The 25,767-nt window shown below is 37.4% G+C and overlaps 1 protein-coding gene across 1 annotated transcript in view; it reads right to left on the reverse strand.

Moving 5' to 3' along the window:
* Window positions 1-25,767, reverse strand: part of OXCT1 (3-oxoacid CoA-transferase 1) — a 143,062-nt gene that overhangs the window by 45,496 nt on the left and 71,799 nt on the right. Inside the window, exons 9-13 of the mRNA XM_065873138.1 lie at window positions 24,717-24,831; window positions 21,835-21,929; window positions 20,021-20,069; window positions 14,381-14,453; window positions 13,688-13,763 (exon numbers count right to left, since the gene is read on the reverse strand). Coding sequence (XP_065729210.1) covers window positions 13,688-13,763; window positions 14,381-14,453; window positions 20,021-20,069; window positions 21,835-21,929; window positions 24,717-24,831 — 408 coding nt within the window. The remainder of the gene's footprint in view (window positions 1-13,687; window positions 13,764-14,380; window positions 14,454-20,020; window positions 20,070-21,834; window positions 21,930-24,716; window positions 24,832-25,767) is intronic.

Here is a 25,767-nt window from a genome sequence, read left to right on the forward strand (position 1 = left end):
TTGATTTAATAGATTATACTTGCACTGTCCAATAAAGTAGACCAGCCACATGTAGCTATATAAATTTTAATTAAGTAAAATTAAAAAGTCAGTTATTCAGTCATACTAGCCATATTTCAAGTGCTCAAAAGCCACATGTTGCTAGTGCTACCATATTGTACAAAGTATATACAGAACATTTCCTTCATCACAGCAAGATTTTTGGCCCACACTGGATTAGACCAAAGGAGAGAAAGTAATTTGTTTAGGATCACAATTTGTTAGTAGCAAAGCTAAAACTAGAATTCAGATCGTTTAAATTCTACTCTTATTTGCTTTCTACTAAAACACACACTGTCCCTAAGAACTAATGAATAAAGGATTTGACCACAACAAGCAATAAGTCGAATTTAATATAAAATTACCCTATTTCCATGTAAAGTTTAGAAAAATGAATCATGTACTTGGCCATGAAGAAAACCTAATTAATTCCAAAAATACAAAGAATAACTCCCTCAAACCTTTGAAGAACAACAAAAACTTCTCCTAAAAAATTATTGAATCAAAAATGAAATCAAAAGCTGAAATTAAAAGCTACCTAGAAATTAATGAAAATACAAACTTTACAGCAAAATTTATGGTATACAATTAAAATTATACTACAAAAATAGAAAGCCTTAAGGGGTTTTATCATTAAAAGAGAAAGATTGAAAATTAAGTAAGCACTCAATTTATAAATCTAGAAACTAGTATAAAATAAAACAGAAGTTAAATAATGAAAAGGATAAAATTAACAAATATATATATTTCTTAAAGTAAACTTAATTAAAAAATGATTAATAAGACAGGTTTCTTCTAAGCCCAATTAAAAGAGAAGAGAGAAAATGAACATCTACAGAATTAGGAATAAAAAGTAGATATGTTTTTGAAGATATTAAAGAAATTATATAAAAATATTACATGTTATTTTGGACCAATAAATTTGAAAATCCAAAAGAAATGAATGCTTTCTAGTAAAATACATATTAACAAAATTGCCACAAGAAATATCACAAAATTTGAGGTGACCAATAAGCAAAAAATTTTCTTACAGATTATTAAAAACTGATGATCTGTATTAAAAGAGTAACAGTGATTCAATGTCTATCAATTTTTAAAATGACATTAACAAATTAAAGGTAAAGAACTGTGTGATTAAATCAACAGATTAAAAAACACATTGGATAAAATTCAACAGCCATTAAGTTTAAGAACTATAAGCAAAAGGAAACTTCTAGATCAAAAACAATACAGGGCTTCCCTGGTGGCTCAGTGGTTGAGAGTCCGCCTGCCGATGCAGGGGACATGGGTTTGTGCCCCGGTCTGGGAAGATCCCACATGCCGCGGAGCGGCTGGGCCCGTGAGCCATGGCCGCTGAGCCTGCGCGTCTGGAGCCTGTGCTCCGCAACGGGAGAGGCCACATCAGTGAGAGGCCCGCGTACCGCAAAAACAAACAAACAAACAAACAAACAAAAACAATACAAACAGCAAGAATAATATTAAAAGTTAAAATTCTAAATGAATTCTCATCAAAATCAAGAAAGTCCTCAATCACTACCACTCACTCATATTGGTTCTGGATATTATGTTAAGTAAAGAAAATAAACTAAGTGGCATGCATCTTAGAAAAGAAAAATTATTATTATTTTCAGATAAAAAAATTGTGTAGAATAAGAGAATTCTAAAAGAATTATGATAGCAAATAAGAGAATTTAATAAAATAGATACAAGCTAAGTATACAATAACCAATAGTTTACCTTTATATTAGCAATGACCACTTAGAAATTGAAATGGAATATCCAGCTCAAAATATTGACAAACACTTGAAAATAATTAGGAATAAATATAATGCAGGAGATAAAGGAAGACCTAAATAATGACTAAGTATACCATATTCCTTGGACAAGGAGACTTCACTATTGTAAACCTATCAGTTCTTCCTAAATCAGCATATTTAATGTTTAGTCCACAAGGTTTCACACAGTACCATCTCTCACCATTTTATCATATTCACTCCAGAAATAAGATTCTTCATAAAGAGGAGAACTGTATCAGGTTTGCTCACTGCTCTACCCACAGTGCCTAATACAAAAGGAGGGGAGGGGACCTAATAAATTTTGTTAAATAAAACCTATCCCATTCATCCAATTTTAAAAATAAAAAGCTGAGGTCTAGAAGGTTAAGTGCCTTCATAGAGACCCAGAGTTGCTTCTAAGTGTACTTGGAGAAAAATGGAAGGTTTTTTAATATGGGATTTTATATTTCAAAAGCAAACTCTTCCTCATATAGCATCCCTGTAAGACTATGAGACGGGAGTGATGAGTTCCAGTATTGGCTTAGCTACTAACTAGTTTTGTGACCTGAGTCAAGCCACTTCATTTCTTTGAATTCAGGTTCTCCATCAGTAAAAGGAGGGTGCTGTATGGGTAGATGACATTAAGGAACTGTAACCTAAATTCCTTAGCCCAGCGGCCACGGCTCATGGGCCCAGCCGCTCTGTGGCATGTGCGATCCTCCTGGACCAGGGCACGAACCCGTGTCCCCTGCATCGGCAGGCGGACTCTCAACCACTGCGCCACCAGAGAAGCCCCTCAATTCCTTACTGTTAATGGAATAACACAATTGTGGTTTATAAAAGGAATCTTTATCTTTCAGAGATAATGTAAAATATCTATTGATAGGATGGTATGATGTATGGGATTTGCCTTAAAATAATCTGGGGAGGGGGAAAGTGACTAGGAGTATACATGAAACACGACTGGCCATGAATGGATAACTGCCTAAGCTGGACATATGCATTTTACTCTTCTATCTTTGTACATATTTGACATAAAACATTTTTTGACTATAAAAGTGCTGATCAAAAACTGTCCCTAAACCAAAGGAGTAAAGTAAGAAATAAAGCTTTCACCAACTGGAAATGCTCAATTCAGTCACTTAATAACATTTACTCTTCAAGATTCATTACCCTTGGGCTTCCCCGGTAGCACAGTGGTTAAGAATCCACCTGCCAATGCAGGGGACACGGGTTCGAGCCCTGGTCCGGGAAGATCCCACATGTCGCGGAGCAACTAAGCCCATGCGCCACAACTACTGAGCCTGCGCTCTAGAGGCCAAGAGCCACAACTACTGAGCCCACGTGCCACAACTACTGAAACTGCGTGCCTAGAGCCTGTGCTCCACAACAAGAGAAGCCACCACAATGAGAAGCCTGTGCACCACAACGAAGAGTAGCCCCCACTCGACGCAACTAGAGAAAGCCCGCGTGCACAGCAACGAGGACCCAACACAGCCAAAAATTAATTAATTAATTTAATTTTTTAGAAAAAGAAAAAATTCCTTTAAAAAATGCATTTAAAAAAAATTCATTAGCCTTTAGCTGCAGGGTCACATTTTTTTCAGCCCTTTGGCTTCGTTCCCTGCTAAGTCATATCAGAAGCACCATTATTTATGAAATTACTAGTAATGGTTTTCTAAGGAGACCTCATCTATCATTTTTAATGTTTCCTCCCCTTCTATTAAGTGGGCTCTTTAATGAGAGGGGCTCATACAAATACATACTGCTGCAGTCATACAAATACATCATTAGCCAAAGAGATAATTGAAAATATCATTGTTCATTCTCTCTATAAATAGAAGGAGAAAGGAGAGAGAGAGAGAGGAGACTGATTTTAATAAAAAGGACCAAACTCACATTTCATGCATACAAGTCTGCCTTCCAATACCGGAGGAGGTGGAGAGCATGATCAAGTTCTTACAGAGCCGCTAGGAAGCCAAGTAGCATCATGGCCTGGAACTAATCAGATGTCTAGCTCACCTATGTTTCAGTGTCTGGCTTAAAAACATCTGAGTTCCAGTGAACAAAGTTCTTAGAACTAAGCAGCTGTTCACAAATGCATCATATGCAACCCCAAGGAGGAAAATATTTCCTTTCGTTCAGAGCAAAAAACAAACCCAGACAACAATCAAAAGACAAAATCTCTTTAAGATCACTGAAAATTGAGATATTCCAAAAAGAAAAATCTATTTCATATTCTCACGTCCCTTTGGTGGGGACCTAGGCTGAGTGACCTGACTTGCTAATGAATTTGCTAGCGTTCCTTCCTGATCTTAATTTTAATCTTTTCTTTTAACCTCTATTTAGGATTCCCCTTTTCATTGATTCCCATATTTCTATAGTTATGTCTCAACGTTTCCCATTTAAGAAATACTGAAAGCTAAAATTATAAAAATCCTAGTAGAGGACATGAACTCTTTCAAAGAACTCTTCAACTGATAGACTATAAAAAACAAAATGGGTAGATAATGGATAAAATACTTCATACATGAGATTAATGTTAATTACATGTGATTAGGCAGTGGAGACTTTAGAATTCGAGTGAGGGCTTAAAAAGGTAAGATGCGGAAGAAAGAAAATGCAAATGGTCAACCCACTGCCTTCCAAAGCCTGAAGCTTGTACTAGTATTACACGTACAGCATGTATCCTTCCAACTGCAACAGCCTCTACCCCACACAGTGAAACAATACTTTATCAAGTTTATAGAAATGTTATAAATATATTTATTTTTCAGGTAGTTTTGCCTCCATCACAAAAGGCATTAATTAAATACATCCCAAAAAAACCTTGCAGCAGAATGCAAAGTACATAAAAGCAGGATACTGTGATTAAATCCCCATTTCATAATTTGTTACATAGGTAAACTTGAATAGTTAACTCTCCTGGCTTGAATCGCTTCATCTATAATAACAGGGATTGTTATATTTAACTCAGAGTTATAAGGATTAAGTGACAATAAATATCCAAATAGTACCTGGCTAATGGCATGTGCTTAATTAAGAGCTCTTAGCTCCCTTCTCGTAAAAATATTAGATTTATAATTTAGCTGTGGCTTTTAAACCCTAATCACAACTTTTAATCATCAACAGGACCCTCCAAGTAAGAGGAATTTTCCTTATAAAATTAATAATATGTTAGTCAGTAAGTACTCTTAGTCTGAAAAATATTGGATGTGAATAATAAAACTAAGGAGTAGTTTTCAACATAATGTTTTCCAGACAGTCACAGATTAAAGTATTTTTGGATAGCCAAATATAGTTTCCAAGTAAAGAACAACAATAAACAGCTTATATTCCTAACAATACCCTAAACTCATAAATTTCACTAATACTAGGTTGTCTTTTTTAAAAATGTATGCTCATTTATTAAACTGCAGTACAAAAATAAATCATTCTTTGCTCTCACAAATTCTGCAAGCATTAAATGGGTCTCTAACTGGCACAGGAGGTAAAGGTCTCTCCATTGGCTCAGTGCAGTTTTTATTCACTGGAAGAAGGAGTAGAGCTTGGCTAGGTTCTTCCATGGTCCTCTATTCCATCCAGGGCAACTGGGAACAGAATAAGCTGGGGGGAATCGCCCTGATGTACAGGAACCATAGATAGAAGATACCCCAGCATATACGGAGGCTTAGCTGAATATGAGCTTACAAGGGAAAAGTAATAACAGCAGCAACGAAACAGCAGACCCACAAGCCAAAGCGGCAGTAACTGAATGTTAGATTGGGACTTTTTTGGTCCTGCCTTTGACTGATGTTCAAATGTGACCACTATGAAATACCAGCATGTGAGACATGTTCAGAAACAGAATTTTCAGAGAAAATGGTCAAAAACAAGTTCTAAGATTTTGGGGTCCACTGACAAGATCAAGGAGCAGAGTATGGGCCATAGCAGAGGATTCTGTATAAAAGAAAAGTGGGCTGTGATCCTACCCTCTCCGTTCCAGCAACCAAAAAGAGGGGTTAACTGCATGCCTACCCCTAAATCGACATCTCACAGAGCCTGGATGACAACGGGAGAGCATTCTACCCTCTGGAGAAGAGCCAGGATGCAACTAGGGAATGGCGTGTCTGACTTCTACCTTAGAAAGCAGAAGTAATCATTCTGGGGAAATACCTACACTACTACTGCAGGCGGGACAAGAAATGTGTGGATGCTTCCCAGATGTGGGCCATGTGGGAGAGGGCCAGCATGAAGATGCTTTAATATTTTCTCAACAAGATGCTCTGGAAGGAAGAGAGGGTCTTATCAGTGAGAATCTATGTCCCTTAAACATCTGAAAGGACCAGAGAGCACGGAGACAGCTTGTAACATTACCAGTCACCAGCCATGTAAGAACTTTCCTGCCCTACTTCCTCACTTCCCATTCTCCTGAATTTTGACCTTGTGGTGCCAAACTGAGTTGGTGGAGGAGTGAGTGGAGAGAAAAAGCAAAAGAACACCAAGCAACCTTCCCCAAATATAGGCAGTCTGTGCTGCCTATAGCTGGGAAACAGTAGTGAAAGGAGATGCATTGCTTTTGAATTCAAATTGAAGCAATGTTCACTAGTTTGGACTGGATCCTTTAATTCTACACTCAAGACTGAGTTTGTGAATTAAAGTGACCCACTGACAGTTTGTTATCTGAGAATGAGCTCATGCAGAGGGAAAGCTTCCCTAACTGAATGAAGTTAAAGTCACCACAGGAGATAAAAAATGTTGTGTTTTGATTTCATCCCACATGTAGAACTTGTTCAATATATCGGAAACAAAACACACACACACACACACACACACACACACACACACACACACACACAATGTTTGCTTGTTACAGCTGGTCTTTTAAGACACATTCCCTAACAGAGAATAGTCACCATAAATGCTGCTTTTGAAAATGATCAAAGATAGGGACTTCCTGCTGGCCCAGTGGTTAAGAATCTGCCCTCCAATGCAGATGATGCGGGTTCAACCCCTGGTCAGGGAACTAAGATCCCACATGCCATGGGGCAACTAGGCCCACGCGCCACAGCTAGAGAGAAGCCCACAAGAAAGAGCCCACACGCTGCAACAAAGACCCAGCGTAGCCAAAAAAAAAAGACCAAAGACAGCAGTACTGGAAACAATATTTAATAAGAGATAATGCTAAAAAGCCAAAAGGAAGACCTTCAGAACAAAAGAGAAGAGGATTCAGTGCCCCTCCAGAAGAATAAGGCACTGCCTGCTCTTTAAATAGTCCCAGATGGCAGTTTTTAAAGAAATGCAAAATAACAGACTAGAATAACAGAATAGAAAAAAAGCAGATACCAGTGTTGGTGATAGAGTGGAAACAGTGTGAGTGCAAATGGGATAATTTTTTTGACAGCAACTCAATATGTATCAAAAACCTTAAAAAATTGATATTCTCCTACTAGGGATTTTTACTAGAAAAATCATCCAAGAAATAGGAATCTAAGTTCAAAAATATTATTAGTAGTATGAAACAATTACAAAATCAGACAAAACAAAGGAAAAAGCATCTTTCAGACATTAGATAACAGGCAGTACAGGACTGTGATCTCTGAGAAAAGGGAAGCCAGTGAGGTGGGCCTACAGTTACCCCAGGCTAATGTCTAGAGTTTACAGGCTGCAGTGCAGGGAAGGGAATCCAGGAGAAATCCAGCTGTCTCATTTGTGCTCAGAGAGCCCAGCTAGAATATGACTTCAGATCTCAAAATAGCAGAGAGGTGGCTGCTATACAGAGAGAGAGCTCAGAAGATTTGCAAAAGGTTAACTCAAGTTGCTGGTGGAGTACTGATGTGTGTATATTACAAGAAAAAATTACCCAAGGCCTGGTGAAGAACCACTAGGAAGTATTAGGCAAAAAATGTCCAGAACTCACACAGGCCTGGGAATAATTCACGTTCCTCCTAACCAGAGGGAAATACCATGGGGCATCAGGTAGACTCCTCAGAAAGAAATTGCATTAGTAGTGGGGCTAATTAGACTGAAAGTAAAGGCTGCTCTCTACTGACCTCAAAAAGCTTAAAAGCAAATATTGAAAGAATCAATCTAAGTGACAGCTATAAGACTTGCACCACAAGAAACATCAAAGGATGTCCTTCAAGTGGAACGAAAATAACATCAGATGGCAATCTGAACTGATGTAAAGGATAAGTGAAGGAAAGGGCAAATATATTGGGAAAATAGATAAAATATACAATTTATATATATAAATTATATTTTTAAAATATGCAATATTTTTCTCATTTTTCAATCTCTTTAAAAGAGAGTTGACTGTTTTGAGCAAAAATAATAAAGTATCGCAGGTTTGTAATACATGCAGAATAAAACATATGACTAAATATTAATAGCAAATAGGATAAGAGCATAGAATATAAGTTTACAGTTGTATGGTTCTTTTATTATAGGTAAAGTGATATAACTTGAAGTAGACTGTGATAAATAAAAGATGTGTATTGTAAAACTTGGAAGAACCACTAAAAAAAATATATGTAAGAAAATAAGTCAGGACTTCCCTGGTGGTCCAGTGGTTAAGAATCTGTCTTCCAATGCAGGGGACATGGGTTCGATCCCTGGTCGGGGAACTAAGATCCCACATGCTGTGGGGCAATTAAGCCCACTTGCTCTAGAGAGATATAATTTTAAAAAGAGGTCAAATTGTTAAAAGAACATAACTATCTTAAGTACTACTACTACAACTAGTTGTACTACTGCAATTAGTAATGGAGCTCTAAAATATATGAAGTAAAAAGTGATACAACTGAAAAAGAGAAATATACAAATGCACAATTATAGCTGAAGATGTCAATGCTCTTCTCTCAATAACTAATAGAAAGACACAGAAGACTTGAACAACACCATCTACCTACTTGACCTAATTGACAGTTATAGAACACTCTAGCCAACAAGAGCAGAATACACATTCTTTTCAAGTGCAGATGGAAAAGTCACAAAGATAGACTATATTCTAGGCTGTAAATACATCTCAAATTTAAAAGGATGGAAACCATATAAAGTATGTCCTCTGACTTCAAGAGAATTAAACTAGAAATTAGCACAAAGTTTTGTGGAAAATCACCAAATATTTGGAAATTAAATAACATACTTTTAAATAATCAGTAGGTCATGGAAAAAAATCACAAGGGAGATAAGAAAATATTCTGAAGAAAATGACAATGAAACAAACAAAATAAAAATTTGTAGAATGTCACTAATACAGTGCTTAGAGAGAAATTTATAGCATGGCCCTTAATACATGCCTAATAAATATTTGCTGAATGAGCTAACTTAATCCCCAGATCAAGCATATGAGTTAAATATTCTCATTTTACAAATGAGTATACTAAGGTGAAATAATTTGCCACACCATCAGAAAGTAACAGAACACTATTTAAGCACAGGTATATCTAATTCCAAGTTCTGTACACTTTCTACTACATTACATTGATAGAGAAAGAACACTACTGAATAACTGTAAAAGCATCATACCATCACAAACATATTGTCCACCTATCCTTTTTCCTTACCCATGGTTTGTGGTTACCGGAGTGTTGGGACCAAATGGACAAGACACCAATATGTTAAAATCATATCTGTATCTGTATGTTTATATCTTTTTCTATACCATAATCTTTATATTTCTATATCTGTATCTACAGATTTAATATTTGGAGTACAACTGACAGATCTAAATCACTAGATTAAATCTTGAACACAACCCCCGGCCCCAGCTGTACAAGTAGGAAGACTAGAGAGAGAGTTAGCTTATTTAAAACAGACATCGTAGATAGAAGACCAAATTAACTTTATGTACTCATACATGTAAGCATACATGAATATGACATTGATTTGGATTTAATCTTCTAAATGCACAAAGAAATGAAAAATATTAGGGAAAAACAAACACCTAAACATTCTATTTTCCTTTGCCCCAAGAATCTCTCATCTCAATTCTCCCCACGTAGAAGGAGGAGGCCCTTGGCTGCCATGTTGCTCATATACAGCAACATTGCCCAGCAGGCGGCTGTTGCATGTTTTTAAAGAACAGCTCCCATAGCTGATCATACCCATCAACTTCCCTTCACAAGTCAATCATTTATGACAGCTGTTTCCCAAAAATAAGCATTAGGAAAGCCAGAGCAGCTCTGAATGGAGAGTCAACGGATTGCACATCTTACCACATTTCCATAGCTTGCCTGGGGTTTTACCATCATCACAATAATCACGGAACTCGAAGAAACCAACTACTGTTTCGTCACATTTTCTCTCTTTGGATGCTCGGGGCAGAATTTTCAAAACTCTGTGAAAATGGGACCCATGCTGCATACTAAGAAGCTATTAAAGGATAAGACAAATAGCATCCACACCATTTGCCTGCCTTAAAAGCTTAATGTTTATTATAATCTGACATGGTAATAATTCATGGGGATGCCATGATGCAGAGAAACTCAAGGCTTTACAACCATTGAAAGATTATTAAACTCAGTAAAAAGATAAAAGTAAGTGAAAAATGATACAATAAAACTGAACTTTTCAGCTCCTTGACTGCCAGACCCTGCAATAAAAATATATCTGAATTTTATAAATCAACATAAATCTTTGGGGCAAATAGACATAGATCACTCACTGAAACTATATAAGGAGGCTAGGCTGTATCTTATCCATACGAGTAAGAACAAGAAATGTGTCTTCAGATGTGGTACTTGAATATGAACTTTGGATACACAGGCTGTACTAGTTACTGTACAATATAGTCTTGCTTATGCCAGTGTATTTTAAGGCAAATACTCCCTCTTTAAAGTTAAGCAATAGCGCACTGAAGAAGATAAAAATAATAGCCACTATTTATGGAGTGCTTGGAGTCTTCACTTTTCATTTTCTTCTCATTTAATCCTAACAAAAACAGGTACTAAAGATTGTGTAATTTGTAAGCGGTAGAGCTGAAATTCAAATCAGATCTCTTCCAAACTAGAGCTCATAGTCTTGACTCTTAAGCTATCCTGTATCCAAAGGAATCAAAATATATACTGTGTGTCACATATAAAGAATCCACGAAGTGATTATCAGTTACTAAAAGAACAAAAATGCTCATTCAGAAATGACACTACCAACTTCCATGACCAAAAGAGTGGAACCAGACACAAGAACACTTTTTATGCTTAATTCTTCTCCATGTCCCTTCAGAACTCCAGAGTTCCCTATCGCTGCCCCACTAGATCCAGTCCTTTGGAAACTCATGAGCTCCAAATTGTATTAAGAAATTTATAAAGTAATTAACAGTGATGTTTTAATCATTCACAGGAATCTCCATAGGATATGTAAAATTGTGATACATGTTGGAAAATCTTTCCTACAAATGACAAATACATAATGCATACTCTCACTATGACAGCTTCCAGCCTCACTGTGTGCTAAACCATAATAAAAACAAATCATATACTAACTTGTTAAAGATGCCCAAGTTCCCCAAAAGCAAAAATGTGTTGGACACGTTTCTGCTCCACACCTAGAACCACTGTGAAATTTGATTTCAAAACTCACTAATAGCTCAGAGAAATAGACTCTATTTAAAATTCTGTTGTTTCTGTTCATGGTAACCAATCCTATTCCCTTCTCTGTCAGGCATCTCCAACTTCTCCTTCTTAATTTAGCAAATAATAACAACCTGTTTATCTAGCATATGCTGTGGGTCAAGCTCTGTGATACATACTCTGTATGCATTATATCATTTATTCCTTTATATAGTCCTATAAATTAGATACTATTATATCATTCCCATTTTACAGATGAGGAAAAATGGCAACTGCCTCAAGTTACACTGCTAGTAAGTGACAAAAATTGGATTTCAACCCAGGTCTGTCTCACTACAGGATCTTTGCTCTGAACTGCTAACCTGTGAAAGCCAGACGAGACCCCTGAAATTATCTATTCTCAAATCTTCATTTTATAGATGAGGATGTTTTAACCCAAAGAGCTTAAGTGACATGTTCAAGGTTACACTTTGATTACTGGTAGAGTCAGGGCTAAAACCCAGGGCTTGCTTTTCTATGCTCCTTCTACTACCTCCTATAGCCTTTTTCTAAAATTTGAAAAAAGAAATGCATTCTTTCTACACAAATAAACATTCCTATAAAGTTATCAATCTGACTTACTATACAATGCTCAGGAGACCCTCTCTGATTTCTTTGAAGCCTCCAAAAGCTGCTAACTCTTATCCCTATGGCTGATTTAGGATGATGAACATTTTTTTGTTTTTTGCGGTACACGGGCCTCTCACCATTGTGGCCTCTCCCATTGCGGAGCACGGCTCCAGACGCGCAGGCTCAGCAGCCATGGCTCACGGGCCCAGCCGCTCCGCGGCATGTGGGATCTTCCCAGACCAGGGCTCGAACCCGTGTCCCCTGCATTGGCAGGCAGATTCTTAACCACTGTGCCACCAGGGAAGTCCCTGATGATCATTCTTTAATACACACAAACTCGGTTCTCAAACTTGGTTACATATTGTAATCACCTAGGATTGATTTTAAAATGCCCAATTCCCAGGCTATATCTCAGATTAATTAAATTGGGATCATTAAGGGGGGGCACCGAGGTATCACCATTTTTTAAAATTCCCAGGTGCTTCCAATATGCAACCACGTTTGAGAACCAGGTTATAATAAAAATTGAAATTTTAAAATAATGTTTTGGGAGATCATAGATCAAAAAAGCTAAACTAACACAATTTCTAACATTGTTATAAACTATATTAATCCACCTTCCTCAAAAAATGAGTAGAGAAAAATCTAAGAAATTTCAAAAAACAAAAAACTCTCATCATAGAACATCAGCCTCAGTTACTTAAATTCCTTGTAGCTGATAATTCAGAGAAACACGCAGAAATCCTTAAACACACACATTAAAAGAGTAACCTGAGGGCTCCCCTCCCACCCCACCCCCCCCCGCCCGGTGGCGCAGTGGTTGAGAGTCCGCCTGCCGACGCAGGGGACGCGGGTTCGTGCCCAGGTCCAGTAAGATCCCACATGCCACAGAGCGGCTAGGCCTGTGAGCCATGGCCGCTGAGCCTGCGCATCCGGAGCCTGTGCTCCGCAACGGGAGAGTTCACAACAGTGAGAGGCCTGCGTACCGCAAAAAAAAAAAAAGAGTAACCTGAGCTACCAGCCAAAATGAGCTCATAATCATAGACACACACTCATTGTTGTTTCCATACACACATCAGGAAGCACCAATCAGGAATGTAAAGAACCGCACTCATAAATCAACTGATTACCGTCCTTTTTCCAAAGCTAATTCCAAGAGGCTTCCTCCTTGATCTAAGTCATTAGTAAATGAAAACTGTTTGCATTTCACAAGCATGTTTAAACATCACAGGTTTTGTATTCCATAATAGAAGAAAATGTGATTGATTACTCATGGGGTCACATGACTAATTGAGAGGATTTTAATCACTGTGAATAAGAAAATAATAGAATTAACATAAAATTAATGAACTTAATTGTACTTTCTAGTTATAAAAACTGAGATATAATAAATATTTATATTTCTTACTTTTATCAGAGTATAATTAACCCATTCTTTTTTATCTTCCTCAGTTTTCTATTCCTCCATGGAAAATTATGCTTTGACCCTGATCTTACCTATTTTTAGGCCCAACTACATAGTAAACTGGCAAGGCTAAATATTTTCAGTATTTCCTTTATTAGAATTTGATTGAAATAAGAAATACATATCAAAATATTTATTTTTGTAACAATTATATTTGCACTCAAAGCAATCTGACAAGATTTTTCTTAATACTTCAAGAATAACTATTCTGACCCAGGCATAATTCAGAAGAAAACATGTCTACTTACTGGTATCATCCAGTTAGCCAGGTCACCATATTTGGAAACCTGCATGGCTCCTAGCATTGTTAGATTGACATGTCCCCTGAGAAAGATAAAGAAGAAATATAAAGCAAACTTCACAAGCTTTATGTCCCTTTTGCTTGAGATTGCCAGCAATGAAAATAAATAATTCTAACCTCCCCCCCACCAAAGTACATTTGCTCTCCTCCACTCAACACCTGATTTCCAAATAGATTGGCTCAAGCTAATGTAGAAAAATAACCATTAAGAGTTCTTTTTAAAAAATTATAGCCTATACTGTCTCCAAAAACAAATTAAAAACAGGTGTACACAGTGAGTTTGTTTCCTTCAGTGAGGGAGAATATGGCTAGATTTGAAAGCAAACACTAGCTAGAAAATGAAAACACAGTTTGTAGAAAATGTTAGGATCCTCAGAAAGAGCCTTAAAAGTGTTTACTTCAGTTTAGTTGGCACAGATATATATTCCATTTTGAGGGTTCCTTTGATAATAGCGGGCTGGAAGTTCCAACTGCCAACATTCAATGTGAATAATTTCACATCTTGGTGCAGCCAAACAAGCCCATGATCATTTTCTGGCTGGGAGAGGTGTCGATGTTTCAGAGTCTTGCTAACAGACTCAGGGAATGACTCAGCTCATTAAACGTCATGTGAAACATGAGGGGCTCCGTTATTACATACCCTCTAATCATCGCAAATGATTCATCGCTGGAGAAATAAGAGGCTCCTGGAAGAACAGTAACTGTTTCCTTGCCTACACACACACACACACACACACACACAAACACACACACACGGGAGAAAAAGAGGAAAGAAAAGGCTATTAGATTTCTAAGAGTGGAAATCATGGTGGAGACAGAGGTCTATACCTTCTCTGTTTCCTACAGAACTAAGGGTCCCTTAACCAAAATGTGGCAGCAACAGGGTTATGGGAGACAAAGTGGGAACTGTTCACCTATGAAGAAGAGCATTTTGTCACTAACATTGTTCAGATTTGCCCTTGCATGGTGATAATAAAAAGCAGCCCAACTTTTAATTTTATTATTGTTTTGAAATTCTCTACAGACAATGCACCTCTCTACTGCCTATTATTACATAACCATCCCCGCCTCCCACCAGACTCAGTCCCTTCACAAGCCCCTGTTAAATGCTAATAGGAGTGAGGAGGAAAGGAGTTGCTGGGATGCACCTGTCAAAACCCATGCTACTGTAAGTCACTAGAGCAAAGATATTGTGGAACAGACATGAAGGAATACAACTTGAAGGGAGTGACACAGGAGATGCTCCTCAGATATTTCTTAAAATTCAGTAAATAACCTAGAAAGAAAGGTCCCACCGAATTCCTTAACATCACTGGGACTGAATCTCTTCTTCCATCTCTCTCTCTCTCTCTCTCTGCTTCATTTTTCTTCCCTTGCTCCTATGTTTCTATTAAAACCAAAGAAGGTCCTCTTAGAAGGACCTCTCACAAAACTTACATCTCATAATAAAAGTCCAGAACTAGAAAAGTTCTTCAAGGTCATCCAGTCCCCACACAACCTATAATATCACCTGACTCAAACTTGAGCTGCTTTTTTCTTGTGACCTGTCTGTGCAGGAGCTTTAGGTGCCTAGGAGAAGCTTCTGCTCTCAGTAGAAAAGTGCTCACATGCCACTTTGCCAAAGGTAAGTCAACTGTCTGATAACACCTCATGCCATGGTCCCAGTGTGATAGGGCAGACAAAAAGAAGGGGAAGAAAAGTGATTCCAAGACTAGAACGGAGAGAAGCTCTTGGACACAACAGGACCAGACCGATCTGATCGTGCTCAGCTGTGCAACAACAGCTATAACCTCAACTTCTCAAGTCTTCCCTGAGAGCTGACTTCTCCACCAGTATCCCGCTCCATTTGAGCTCAACTGTAAAGCAAGGGTAAGACTATTTACATCATGCTGAATTATTTATTGGCCAAAAAAGTTTGATTCTAAACAAAGGAAACATTTTCACATCTTTTAAAGGACCACAAAGCTGAAAAGCTTTGGAAAATACTTTCTGGTGCGGTTAGTAGGGGCTGGCTTTTGGACAGCACATAATATTTGAAGAATTAAATGAAATGGTGCATGTGAAGTCTTTAACTCTAGTACCTGGCATAGAGAAAGGACTCTGTAAACATTACTTTTGTTATTGTCATTGTTATTATTCCTCACTGCAAACCTGCTTGTGGAAAAGACAGTGCCATCACCCCTTTAGGGATAAATGCTACAGGGGCAAGCAATTCACTTTTATGGTGGGGTTATACACCAGCCCGTGAATTCCAGGTTTCGGGACAAGTGTAATACAACTAAACCTTATCCTAACACAACTTTCACGTCCAGCAAATACAGTTCCTCACCAATCCTGTGAGGTGGAGAGGCAAGGAAGAACTTGCAGGCTGAAAATGCAGAGAAACAAAAAATTCTCAATTATTTGTTCTCTATGTGATAAATCACAATGACTTCCAAAAGGCCGTCTCAGTCAGCTGGTAGTACATAGAAGGCATTATTTACCACTTTATAGGAAACTTTGAGATCAATGCAGAGAGCTTCAGCTCTCCCCATGTGATTTATGAAGGATGGCTTTATTAAAGAGCCCAGAAAATAATTCTTATGAAACAAAGTTATTCTCAGGCCCCTGCTAACACATTCTGGCATCTTATAAATACATTCTTTGGAAGCAAAGTTAATTTTCATTATTTTTAATATCCAAAATCTAAACAAAAAAAGGTATCCTAAAGTTGAATCCATGCTTTTCAAATGCAATGTCCAAATTTAGTCAAGAAACAATTATAATCAATAACACAATCAATATCTTAAAGAAAAGGGTCTTTCTTATTTGATTTTTCCTAATTGATTTCTGTCTCCTCCAAATTTGCTCTGTGTATGTCTATATCCTCTAATGATATTCAGGCAATAGAGTTATTCAATTTCATAGTTTTGAGTCCTTTGGCTCCTGATATAACATGTCATTCACTCAATATCAAGTAAATGTCTACTCTGTGCCTTGAACAATGTTACACACAAAATGCAGATGCCCTAAACAAATGGTTCTCAAACTTTAACACCCATCAGAATCACACGGAGGGCTTACAAAAATGCAGACTGCTGAGCTCAACTCCCTAGAGTCTGAGAATTTCCATCGCTAACAAGTCCCCAGTGATGGGGATGCTAATGCTGTGGCTCTGGGGACCACTTTGAGAACCACTGCCCCAAGAAAAGGGAACATAATACCCAGCAAGAGAGATGAATACACACAAATAATTACAAGGCAAAATATGGTATGCTTATGAGACACTAGATGTGTTGTGGGTTTGAAGGAGGAGCACTTCTGAGCCACAGAAGGATCTGGAGAGGACAAATGAACTGGGATTTCAAGGATAGGTATAATGCATTTCAATAGGACATTACCAATAAAGAGACGGGGATAAAAAAGGAAGGGATAGAACAAAACAAAAAATGAAAGGCACAGCAAGAGCAGTCACAGAGGAAGGAAAGCACGAGTTATGGTCAGAAAAGATCCAGCAGTTCAGTATGGGTGGACTCAGAAGACCTTGTAGGGCGTAGAGAAAGATAAATTTGAAAAGGTCAGTCACAACCATTAGATAGATCTTGAATGCCACACTATTTGAACTTTAATGTTCAGGCCTGTGATTCTTCAGATGTGGCACACAGACCTCTAGAGCAGGCACTATTGATGCTGGGAGCTGGATAAATGTTCTGGTTATTGTAGGATATTTAACAGCATCCCTGGCCTCTACCCACTAAATGTCAGTAACACTGGCAATCAAAAATGTCTCCAGACATTGTCAAATGTCCCCAGGGGAGAGGAATCACCCCTCTTTCCCACGGAAAACCACTGCTCTAGAGGTACATGGCAGGAACCACAGATATTCAAAAGCTGTGAGATTAACACGGTGGTTCTTTCTAAGTAGTTTTAATCAAAAGGAAGTCATTTAAAACATTATTTTGATATTAAAGAAAGTAATATTAAGAAATAGGAAAGAATGCAAAATGCACGTTAATATGAAAGCTAACGTGAGATTTATTAGAAATTTCACAATTCCATTGGGATACTGCAAATCTTCCTGGGACCTTGGAAATGTTCTAAGCACTGCCTTATGCACCTCTGTAAAACTCAGGTTATCAGTGGATATAGCTCAAAGTGCAGAAAAGGCCAGGGGGCCAGAACCAGGAGACCCTGTGTTAGTCCAGTCCCTAGCAACGTGATCTTGAGAACATCACGTCACTTTTCTGGGCTTGATTTCCCAATCTGTACAACAAGTTTTCACTTGAGGTTCAAATGATTTAATATATTTGAAAAAAGTATGCTGTAAACTATGTAGTACTATACAAGTGGTCATTCATTGTTATATAACCATATGAAATTATTATTTAGAAAAAGGGATCCTTAGAAATAGCTGTATTATTATTTTAAAATTTTAATACACTGATTATGCCCAGAAACATAACTCTTTATATTCCTTCCAAGGGATTTCTAGAGAAATCATTTCAAATTAACACAAACAATGGGCTGATCTTCCTAGTAATTTCCAAACTTGGGGAATTGCGGAACCACCAATTTATATTCTGGGTTCTCAAGTTCAAAGTATTTCCTCCCTAACTTAGTTCCAAAGTCAAAAGCATCACAAATTCCAAACAGGACTTTGATGAAAATGATAGGATATTATTAAACTATTCTGCAGCCTGGCTTCCCCAAAGCAATGAATTCTTGTTTTACAAAGTAGTTTAAGATTATACGTGATATCTCAGAAGTTGACATCTAAAACTGGTGGCTTCATCAGGATAGAGCTAAAGCTCAATGGAATCAGAAATGCCTGCTGTCCAATGATGTCACTGAAAAGATTAACTACTTTTCCAAAGAAAGTGGGTTTTATGAGCTCAAGCCTGATATTTGGAAAATGGAGTTATTCATTTTGCAAATAACTCACTAACATTAATTAATTAAACCAAGCAGCAAATATTTTCACAGATCAACGAGCTATTGCTAAAGGGTACAGTACAATTAAATTACAGCCTTGGTTAAATGTCATTGCTTTACCACAGTGGGCCTTTCAGAGTTGAGTTGTGTTAACTAACTCAACTATTCAACCAGAAGCTGTTTTACTTTCAAAAATCCTAAGCATCAAACATCAATTCTACTTGGCAGCTGGCCTTTATGTTCAGCTCTTACTTCTCTTCTGAAATTTACACACAGTTTTTGAACATGAAGCAACAATAATACTTTTGCGGGGGTAGAGTGAACAGGAGTAGAGGAACAGTAAAGAAAAACATGCTAGAATATAAAAATTAGCTTCTTATGGACAGCCCCATTCTAAGGATAATCTTTAGCCCTAACATGGTGGCAGTGCTGCCTCAAGCATGGGCAAAAGGTCTGACCTGTTTTTCCTCCTCTAGGCTGCTGCTACATGTGACTCTATGTCCCAGTCAAATAAAAGGCTAATAATAAAAGGCAAAGCATATGAATGCAGGAATAAAGGAGAAGACAGGCTAGAGTCCCCAGTACAAAGAAACCGTATTTATTACTTACATCACTGGGTTGCACTGAGTGGCAGAGTACATCCTTAAGCACCCTTGAACCTTTGAAGGATGCTCTCCTAACTCTGATGTCGACTAGAGGACAGTAATTATTAACCACAACAAAAACCTCAGTGCACCAGATCTTGATTTTGGCCACTATGGATCCACTCCCCACCTTCTCAGCATGAGAAAACAGACCTATTTCAACCTGGGATTGGCCAATGGGAGGCACAAGCAGAAGACCCAGCAGAAAAGACCTCCATTCTCACCCTCACCCAGGTTTCTGCAAGATGGTCGTGTTCCTCTACAAAGACCCTGCTTCCTGTTAGGTGGCCCTCTCCCACAGCTGCCCCTTAAGGCCTAGGAGTGATAAGAACTCCCTGTGGTGCTTCAGCATCCTTTCTGGTTTCCCTTAATCTTGTCTGCACCCTTGTAAACTGTCCCTTCCTTTAATTCTCCTCGTTACCCCACCTGAGAGTGCTCTCAGGACGCTGAATGATTGACCCACCAAAGCTCCTACCATTATATGTAGCCCCTCCTGCAATTTCTCCTTTATCTTACTCTGCCCTAAATAGGGGAGACCTCTGACAGGCAATCCGGACCAAGAGGGCACTAGGAAGACTTCTCTCTCGCTTCCTCCATGAAAAATACAGTGGCATACTCTCCAGGAAAAGACAAAGAAACAAGCCCAACTCTTTGCTATTACTTGGCAGAGAACTAAATCAATAGCAAAGGAGAAGGCTGGAAAAACATGTAATGAGTGAGTTTACCTGCATTGATTAGATCTGCATCAACTTCATTTTCTAATGGGTAAGGACCCTGTCAAATAAAGCACATGTTCAATTAGGAAAAGAAGTTTCTCACTGAATCACACACTAAAACTGAAATATAAGTAACTTTGCTTAAAACCCTAGGAAATCATCAAAAGACTTGAGGTGAACCTTTTCAAAATAATCCCAGTGTTTTCGTGGCTCTGTTTCCCACGTTGATTTGTCTTTTCTATGCTAAAAACTGTGCTTGGGTAAGTGAAAAATATTTTCTAAAAACTACCAAAGTCTGAAAGAAATGTTAAGCTGTTGGAAACACAGGTCAATAAAAAAGTAATTATTTAGTACCTACTATGCAGCCGATGTTATTCAGAACTCTTCCTGGTAGTATATCAATGAATACAAACTAAATGGCTGCCTTATTTGGCTAGAAGGGTCTGGAGAAGCAGTTTCAGCTTTTTGGTATGTAGCACCTAAAGGCTCGGATGTGGAGTTCTAACCTTATCTCTCAGTCCATCTAAGTTTTGATACCTTTATTTTCTTTTTGCCTGGTCATTCTCACTAAGTTTTTGATTTTTAATTTTCTATGTATTCTTATAAACCATCTCTAATTACTTGGAGTAGTTTCATAACATAACATTTATTAAACGAAAAGGGAGGAAATGGAAAAAGGGAAAAGAAAAGGTCTAAATTAGAGCCAAGAATGAGGAAATATTGGCTGCGAAATTTTAACATACTTTCAAAATAAGGGACCAAAAATTTATTCTTTGAATAAATTGAAATGGCAACTAATGTTTTAGACCTATGTAAATTTTTCTTTAAACAGTGACCATGGGTAATTCATATTGACTTATTTCCCTTGTCTTCAAAATGAGGGAATTGGTCACTCTAGATAATCTTTAAGGTACCTTAAAAATTTAAGTCTTTGCAATATGAATCTGCTTTTATCCAGACTCACATAATTTTTGTTTCTGAAAGTGATCACAATTATTGCCTCAATCAGTATCAACTACACTCTCATGACCATTATTTATATTTTAAATACTAGATATACATATTCCATATGTACAATTTGCACTGCATTAACAGTTAAGAGCTACTGAAAAACAATAAAAGATTAGGAATATTATAAATTGTCAGACTATAAGTAATCTCTGCCATAATTAATAAGTAAATAAAAATGTTACCCAGGAAGCTTAAGTATTTCTTAATTTTATTATAATATTGAATAAAGAGAATGGCCAAATTCTATGAGAATATTGAGCCCATCTGGAAGGTTAATCTTGAGGAAGGGAAAATTCTACCCTTTTGAACAACGTGGCCTCAAAACGGGTATTACATGAGAAGTTCTTGAATCAATCAACTGTCAAAAAATGTCCTGTCCTAAAGTAGAAATGTTACTCTTCAGTTTCTCATGCTGAGACTTACTGATTTTTATTTAATGTAGAATTGTTAATGACCTTCATTATCTTGTTCAATCACACAAAGGTTAAAAGTAACTACCTAAATATGATGGTGTGAGATCTCTGAAGCAGATGCAATAGGGGAGATGGAAGCTGATACAGGGACAAAGGAGGAGCAGTCGGAAAGCTCATAGTCAGGAAACCACCATCTACTCCAAAAGACACAACACGACGTGCTCACAAGTACCACCATTTTATGGGAAAAGTTAACTATTTTATTATGAGGATAAAAAGAAAGAAAAACAAGATTGGGAACTTTAAGGTAACAACTCTCAGTTATAAGAAGATTTCACTATATAAAATATCTCATTCTCCATCAAGATTGAATAAATAAAACTTTAATTTCTATCTTACCAAACCCAGGACTCCATTTTCACTTTGCAGATGGACAGTGATGCTGGGGCTGATAAAGTTGCTGGCCAGAAGCGGTATTCCTATGCCCAAATTAGCTGGGAAAAAAGAGGTTAAGGTCCAGCATATAAAAGATAGATTATGTCATAAATCTTCTACATGAATAAATCTGAACATAGGCCTTCTTTAAAGGTACTTACTCTGAATGTAATCACTGAATACATTCTCCCACCACCCTCTAGGTATTATTTTGTAACTTTTTCAAAAAGAAAATCTCTTAATCACAGCCTTCCCCATAAAGGTATCAAAGCAGTGGCTTCAGAAAACTAGCCAAGAGGTCATTTTTATTGTAAGACATAGTTAGCAAATTTGGACTGTATTATGATTTATTATGACTGATGTCTGATATAACATGGCCTGACCTTTGTTTAAAAGCATTTTTCACTATTCAAAACTGCAACTGAAAATAAAGATGATTAAAATATTCTAAAACGGGCTACCATTTTTGAATTTTAAAAAAAGTTTTATGACAACACCAAAATGTCTGCCTAAATTGTAGATTCCTTTGGATCACTGTGATAACATCCACTGGTAACTGAACCTTCCTTAAGACATAAACAGGATGGTGGGGATGTTTAAGCTTCAGTGAACACATTTGAGACCATATAAAAACAAAAGCTGTGTTACAGCATCAAAGAGCTAACTGGTTGGGATTAGCAAACTATTATATATAGAATGGATAAACAACAAGGTCCTACCATATAGCACAGGGAACTATATTCAATATCCTGTGACAAACAATAATGAAAAAGAATCTGAAAAAGAATCTATGTATGCATAACTGAGCCACTTTGCTGTACAGCAGAAGTTAAACACAACATTGTAAATCAACTACACTTCAATAAAATTTTTTCTTCAAGAAGAGCTAACTGAGGGTATTAAATCTTCTTCCTTAGGTGATCAAAGTTCTGACTTGTATGCAGTGGTGTGGATTCGACCTTGCCTCTCAATACAAGCAGGCTGACCAGATCAGAAATACTAACACTGTCTGTGGGAATTCCCTGGTGGTTCAGTGGTTAGGACTTGGCACTTTCACTGCTGTGGGCCTCGGTTTGATCCCTGGTTGGGGAACTAAGATCCTGTAAGCTGTGCACTTTGGCCAAAAAAAAAAACAAACAAAAACTGACACTGTCTGGAATTGCTGTCCACTACCACTGCAAACCACAGACTTTGACAGAATTAGTGCAAAGAATGATGGCACTCTGATGAGATTCTAATAACAGTGAGTGCTTTGTGAATGAAGTCCAGAAAAGATAAAGTTTGTATATGCTGCCATATTATAGACTACAAAGGCCAGCAGGACAACTCAATGTATCAGGTCACCTCTTGTGAATACAGTAAGTCTATGAAGCTATGATGATAGCTTCTTGGTTCACCTCTTACCAAATCACAATCTAGTGTAGACTTATTTGTACTTCATTTCTCACAGTGATGCATGGAACACACTGAGGTATTAATTCCATTATAATTATAAGCAGGCATTTTCAGGTAAGGGCAACCCAAATTACAAGTTTTATACCCCCCCTTTTTCATCATATGCTATAATTTTCTCAGTTCTTTAGTATTTTTTAGTAAGTCAAATACCAGGGAGAAAAAAGCCTATGTAATTTGGGTTGAAGAAGAGTAGGTGCTATGGAAAGGACCATTTATATGAACTGACTTGCAAATATTTTTCATAGGCAATACAATGACAGTGAATAAAGGATACCTAGAATCCATTATATCTAAAAATCAGCGTTATCATAGAGTCAGTGTTAAAATATCAATGGTAAACCAACTGACTGGACGTAAGAAGAAAACCCAGAGACTAGCTTTCACCTGTTCAGTTTACTTGGTTGACTCCGTATCTTGCTGATACTGGCGGTGGAAGAGGAAGCACTATTATGCTCTCTTCCCCTATGTGAATTCCCACCATAACCCAATGTATAAACTGAAAGATAAAGAAAAATGAAGTGGTGGAGGTAAAAAGAAAGTAAAAAAACCGTTCTCCTGTCAGTATCAGTCTGAAAGAAGATTTTTATGGACTAGGGGAAGCTCAGAGAATGGAGACACATGTCATGTTTCTACTGCTTCCTGTCCCAGGCCTTTAAGTATGGCTTTACTGGATTCACCATTCAACAAATATTTATCTTATCATACACTATTTGAATTTATACGTATTATTTGTATTATATAGTTCAACAGTGGATGTCTTGAAAATCAACAAAATGGTGAATAGACTCACTGTTATTTAAACACATTCAAAATCCAAACACTAATTGCATTAAACCGTCTTCACCTACCTCTTTTTTGACAAAGTATTCAATATCTACAGCAGAATTTGAATCATTCATTGAATACCCTTACAAAACATCAGACATAAAAGGGTACATTCACAGAATCTTTGTCAGGGGAAACAAGAGGTTGTTAAGAAGTTGGATCTTACGTTTCAATGAGTATGTAAATGTCAGAACACAGAGAAAGTAAATAGCACTGGTTATAAGCAGTACTTCTGAGATTTGAAACCCTCACCTTGGGTAATCTCTTCTCCCAATTACCCTTAGCCATATGCCAAATTATACTGAAATTCCTCATATATTAGAGAACAGCTAAGGAAATTTTCAGTCACCATTTTGTTTCAAGAAGGCAAAAGGATTATAATTCTAATTTCATTTATCTTGATACCTTTAGGTTATATGCCACATCTGTAAAAATTGATCAATTGCTTTAGAAGTTACAATGGACTAGAAAGGAATCACTATGCAGGAGGCCTAGTAACCTGATGAATATGTAAAAAGTGAGGGCTACGTCTTTGCCCAGCCCAGGGGGCAAGGAATAAAGGATACCATACATGCCATCCTCAAATTCAAGAGCTGCCCGCTTGATGATACGTTCCCTTACATTATCTCCAGGTTTACCAGATGTGGTTTTTACATCTTCCTCTTTCCGGATTGATAAACGCTTTAAAATAAACAGAAATAAATTATTCATGGTTGAGGTATACTTTGTATTTTAACACTAATGAAATACAAAACTCTCTCCCATTACTACTATAAGGCAAATCTGCAATATAATGTAGAGAATTTTTAAATTTAAAAAGAATACTATGGATAAAATTTGATGACAGAAATAATTCTTTAAAATGTAAGTGAAAAGACTTCCCTGGTGGTCCAGTGGCTAAGACTCTGCGCTTCCAGTGCTGGGGGCCCGGGTGCAATCCCTGGTCAGGGAACTAGATCCCACATGCTGCAACTAAGACCCAGTGCAGCCAAATAAGTAAATTTAAAAAATAAATAAAACAAACAGATTAATTAAATAAAAAGTAAGTGAAAGAGGTCAGATGTTTGAAGAGGAAGATATAATTGTTCTGTCTCCTTGAAGCAAATAATTCCTCTGTTACTGTCACACTGAGTGCCACTACTGTTACTCTAAGACTCCGGCAATTGAACTCTCCTCAGGTGCTCTGGGATGGAGCCAGAATAAAGAAAAGGAAATAGACCTTGGGACTTTATGTTTGCAGGGCTGTGAGAATGTGTTTACCAGGTATTGCTGCTGCCAACTGACTATTTCCACATGCGGAATCTAGACTGGTTTTGCTATAACTGAATCATAGAAATATCCAGAAACCAGCCAGAAAACTATTTCCGTTACTAAATCTCCTGATACAGACTCTGGTTTCTGTTTGCAAATGTCCCATTTTTGATCCCTGGCCCCTGACATTAGTTTTAGATTGCAGAATGCCTTTCTGTTTGATGTCCGTGGGTAGAGGGTATCTCTGAACCCACGGTGTCTCTTACTGCACGTCTATTCTGTTGCCGATCTCCCTAGACACTTCTGAATCTTGATATCAATTCTGGTCCAGCTGGTCTTCATGCTCTCAGTAGCCTTAGAGTACCT

This window comes from Phocoena phocoena, chromosome 3 (genome assembly GCF_963924675.1).
Source record: "Phocoena phocoena chromosome 3, mPhoPho1.1, whole genome shotgun sequence".
Classification (NCBI taxonomy): Eukaryota; Metazoa; Chordata; class Mammalia; order Artiodactyla; family Phocoenidae; genus Phocoena; species Phocoena phocoena.